This window comes from Bison bison, unplaced genomic scaffold, assembly GCF_000754665.1.
Source record: "Bison bison bison isolate TAMUID 2011002044 unplaced genomic scaffold, Bison_UMD1.0 scf7180017864287, whole genome shotgun sequence".
NCBI lineage: Eukaryota > Metazoa > Chordata > Mammalia > Artiodactyla > Bovidae > Bison > Bison bison.
The window spans coordinates 1,163,269-1,167,980 of NW_011494859.1; the positions used below are offsets into that span (position 1 = coordinate 1,163,269).

The following is a 4,712-nucleotide window of genomic DNA, read 5'->3' on the forward strand; positions in this document are numbered from 1 at the left end:
TCATCTTCAGGTATCTCCTCCATCAATCACTTGCTAAGGAATCCCCACCTTAAGATTCCCGAGAACGAAGCCAGGACAGTAGTGACCGAAGTCTGATGGCCACTGGGACCCCCACAACCATATTTTGATGCATCTCTGCACAGCTGATGGTGTCTTTGTGTCTGCAAAGGAATTTCTCAGTCATTTAAAGCTCTTAGTACTGAGCCCATGAATTAAAGTGGAGAAGATGTTAAGCCTTGCTTTGGTCCAGAGTTCTGGAAGACAGGATGGAACAATAGTTGAATATGCAGTTTGGCTCTCAGACACAAACTTGTCGTTCACATGTTTGTTTTCTCCCACAGCAGAGCCTGTTTTCGACAAGCCTGTCAACTAAGCTTGATGGAAGGGACTGGGGTGGGGCAGGTGCTCCGAGGGCCAATCTGATCCCACAGTAAGGACCTTGAGACTGATAATCACTCTAATGCTGTGAGTAGGAACAAAGCCAATCACTATTCATGAAATAGAATGACCCAGAATATAGCTGAGTTGCCCAGCCAAAGCCCTGTACCAAGGAGACTGCACCTGCAGGCTCAGTTGTCTGGTAGGCTGGGCTCTGTTTCCTGACCACGATTGTACTCAGAACCCTGCCATATTTTATTCCAGTGGGAATTAGCGACTGGGTGCTAAAAGGTGCCAATGCGTAAAGAGAGTTAACATACCTGTTAGTCAAGAACATGCAGAGCAAGAAAGAGACATCAGCGGAAACTAAGGAACTCGAACTTTGAATGTTTCTCATGATCTTCGTGAAGTTCTTAGTGTAAAAAGCAGAATTCACATCTCAAGCTCTTGCACGGACACCACAGGCCCTGCCAGTAGGGTCTGACACAAGGACCCCCATCTGTTTGACACTGAAACTTCTCAGCAGTGACAGCAACGACTGATCCCAGAGTTGGATTAGTGGGACTCGTGGCGGGGACACAGATGCTGGGCTTGGGATGTTTAGGAGATTGACATGAAAAGCCATGGGTAGCTCAGGTAGCAGTCACCTTAGTACCTCCAGCCTCTTCCACCTCTGCGTTTTACCTGCAACTTCCTGTCCTGTGACAGGTTTTAATTCTTGGAGGCAGTCAAGAGGGGACAGGAGGGGTTGAGAAACCCAGAGTGTATTGCCAACACTAACAGGTGTTCTGAACCCTCTTCACGTTAAGTCCTGCTGCTGACACCTCCGAGTGTTGCACTAACAGGTGTTCTGAACCCTCTTCACGTTATCCTGCTGCTGACACCTCCGAGTGTTGGTGCTTTACTGAGATCTACTTGGTCCTTGTCTTTCTGCGCTTGTCACCCCAACTTTCACCTGCCAGTGCCTGTGTCCTCTTGTCTGTGGCCTTTCTTTCGCTGCTGGAACCTGTTCTGCTGCAGTGCAGGACAGGCCAGAAGTGCTGGGAAGTAACAGTCCAAGAATATGGTCATCCTCCAAGGATGCGCCGGGGGGCGAGGTGGATGTTCCTCTCTAATTGAGTGCCCCATCGGGATTAAGCTGCCATGCCCACAGTGGTGGCATGCACCCTTCTTGGCTTCTTTCCCCTCCCCCTCACTTCCCTATCACCTATCTGTGTCTCCTGAAGCCATTTCTCCCGCCCCTTAATTACTTGCACTTGATTCTTTGTCTCTGAGTTTGCTTTTGAAGGAAACTAAGCCAGTGCTTCTTCTGACTTTCCTCACTGATAGAGCTCCAAGCTAGGAGGAAGCTGTGGGACCAAGAACCAACCTCGGTCAGAAGGTTTGGAGTTGGCTCCAAGAGATGGTTTGAAACATACAAGGTGGACACTGGGCCTGACCCAGGTGATTGTGGAATGTCTTCCCTTTTTACCAATCTTTGTAGATTCTCTCCTCACCTCCCCTTCAACTTGCAACCCCTCAAAACACCTCGTCTTCACAGGTACAGGGAGAATCCAGCCATGTTCCGATGACTCAACTGCTGTTAAAGACAGCAGATAACGTGTAAATGAATGAGAGTAAGTAGACGAACAAATGAATCTATGTTCCAATAAAACTTTATTTGGCCCATCCCGATCAAGTTTAATAATGTTTAATAGATATTTTTAAAACATGAGTAATAGCAATTCCTCTGTAATAACAATTATATATGAACTCCTTGTCAAGATCAGCAGCTTGTTCCTTTACCAAAAAAGTAAAACCGCCCTCTGAGGACAAATGGCACGTGAGAGCGGTGAGCGTCTCCTTTTCTTAAAAAAAAAAAAGAAACCCCAACACTTCATATTTACATATTTCCCAGGTAAAAATTGGTCAGTATGGTTAACTGTTTTTAAATATAAGTTTCTAATGTGTTGCAGGTTTCAATGTACAGATCCTAGTTGGCTGATTAGATTTAAGGTGCTGTTGAGGTGAGGGTGAACACAGCCTACGATCAACCCTGGGGGATCCTCTGTTTACAGACCGGCTCCTATGGGCATCTGTGGGGGGAGCTGAACGCCGGTGGTGGAAACGGAAGAGCGTTTGCCGGGGACCGGACTCCATGCCTCTGCAGAGGACCTGCCATGCTACACACTGTCCCCTGAGGCTCTGTGAACGCGTGCACCTCTGGTTTGCTAAGTCACTTCAGTTGTGTCCGACTCTGTGGGACCCCATAGATGGCAGCCCACCAGGCTCCCCCGTCCCTGGGATTCTCCAGGCAAGAACACTGGAGTGGGTTGCCATTTCTTTCTCCAATGCATGAAAGTGAAAAGTGAAAGTGAAGTCGCTCAGTCGTGTCCGACTCTTCGAGACCCCATGGACTGCAGCCCACCAGGCTCCTCCGTCCATGGAGTTTTCCAGGCAAGAGCACTGGAGTGGGGTGCCATTGCCTTCTCTGGCACCTCTGGTTTGGCATGCTCCAAATTCATCCTAGCCTAAGCTAGGGAGAACATGGTGGTCTCAGGCCCCTTCTTTTGTCATGGGGTCCCCATGCTGATACCTGACCCCTGAGGGCCCTCAATGTCAGCACCCCACTTTTCAGACCTTCCTGCCTTTCTGGATTCCTTGTCCCCAAGGCCCCTTGCTCTCCAGTACATTTCTTCAGGGCCTGCTGTTTGCTAGGGCTAAATCGATGATCAAACCAAGGGCAGAATTAATGAAGGTCGATGGGTCCTGTGTGAGAGCGTCTCTCCCAGCACATCTGCTCTGTTGCAGGCACTTCACTGCTTTCCTCCAAAGGGGCAATTTGGGCTGAGAACACAAGCTCCCAAGGTAGGTTTGGAGTGGGGCTGTGTGTACTAGGGGTGCGGGGCAGGCTGCAGGGATTCTTGGAATTGCTGTCTTCAAACTCACCAGTGTACGGCATTCCCTGGGGAATAAGAGCTGTGTCACTGTGTCTGCGCGTGTGTCAGAAAAGTGCATAGGAAGTTCTGGAAAAGGTGTGTGCACAGGCCTGGGAGGATGGGTGATTTTACCCACAGATCCCAAACTGGTCTGATCTGAAACCAAGAGTTCAGATCACACCGGGGTGAGGCAAATGGGAATATTCAGTAGTTGCTGCTACTGCTAAGTCACTTCAGTCGTGTCCGACTCTGTGCGACCCCATAGACAGCAGCCCATCAGGCTCCCCTGGCCCTGGGATTCTCCAGGCAAGAATACTGGAGTGGGTTGCCATTTCCTTCTCCAGTGCATGAAAGTGAAAAGTGAAAGGGAAGTCGCTCGTCGTGTCCGACTCTTAGCGACCCTATGGACTGCAGCCTACCAGGCTCCTCCGTCCGTGGGATTTTCCAGGCAAGAGTACTGGAGTGGGGTGCCATGAGAGCCAGGAAAAAAAAAAAAAAAACGCTTGTTGACAAGGGGAAAGAAGCTGGCTCAATGTCCAATTTCAGAATTCACAGGACACGGCTCTGAGTAAAAGCACACGGAATGGGTAAGCTGGTAATGGACAGGGAAGAAACGTCTTGAACCAAGTTTTGTGAGAAAAAGGCCAGAGTGACCCCAGTAGAGGAAGACATTGTTCAGTGGACAGATGGACAGACACTGGCCTGGGGGCCAGGAGACTGGGATTCAAGGCTTGCCCTGACACCGGCTAGGCCCCGATCTTATTAACAAGTCACTTTGCCTTTCACTGGACCTCACTGTGTTTCTCATCTGTGAGCTGAGGCTGCTTGGACTAGAGAGTTCCAACCCTCTCTGCCAGGCTCCTCTCCAGGCAGCCACCCAGGTGGGGCCTGTTGACTGCTAAGACCTTTCTGCCCTGGCACCACCGCTGATAAAAACATAAGGGCCTCTTCTTTGCTGGCAAAGTGATCAACCCCCCCACACCCCCCAGCCCCCAAAATAGGCTCCTGTTCAAACACGCTCCCAGAGGTTAAAGGCTAGTTATTAAGGCAGTTTAAGAAATGGACATTCCTCTCGCTCCTCGGATCCTTCCTGTTTCGCTAACCCCAGGGCAGCAGAGAGCGGGTGGAAGGGCTGGTGGAGGTGCCAGGGGGGCGGTCCCCTCCGGCCTGGGCTGGCTTTCCCCGGATGGTTTCCGGGGGAACGGGCTGAAGCGCCCCTCTGCCCTCACCACCTTTCTTTGGAGAAGGCCTCGGTCTGCACGAGGTCACCGGGGTGCTCGGAGATGCACGCGCCGTTGAGGTCGCCCAGTTTATTGTCCGGCAGGTCCTCGGGCTTGGTGCAGAGCTTCAGAGCGCGGGAGATGAACACGTCCAGGTCGAACTGCGGGCTGGCGCCCCCGTCAATGGGGGCCGGGC

At 51.1% G+C, this 4,712-nt stretch overlaps 1 protein-coding gene across 1 annotated transcript in view; it reads right to left on the minus strand.

The window, feature by feature from the left end:
* Positions 1–2,017: 2,017 nt before the first annotated feature.
* Positions 2,018–4,712, minus strand: part of MAPK4 (mitogen-activated protein kinase 4) — a 63,915-nt gene continuing 61,220 nt past the window's right edge. The window contains exon 6 of the mRNA XM_010849829.1: positions 2,018–4,712. Coding sequence (XP_010848131.1) covers positions 4,522–4,712 — 191 coding nt within the window. The 3' untranslated portion in view covers positions 2,018–4,521.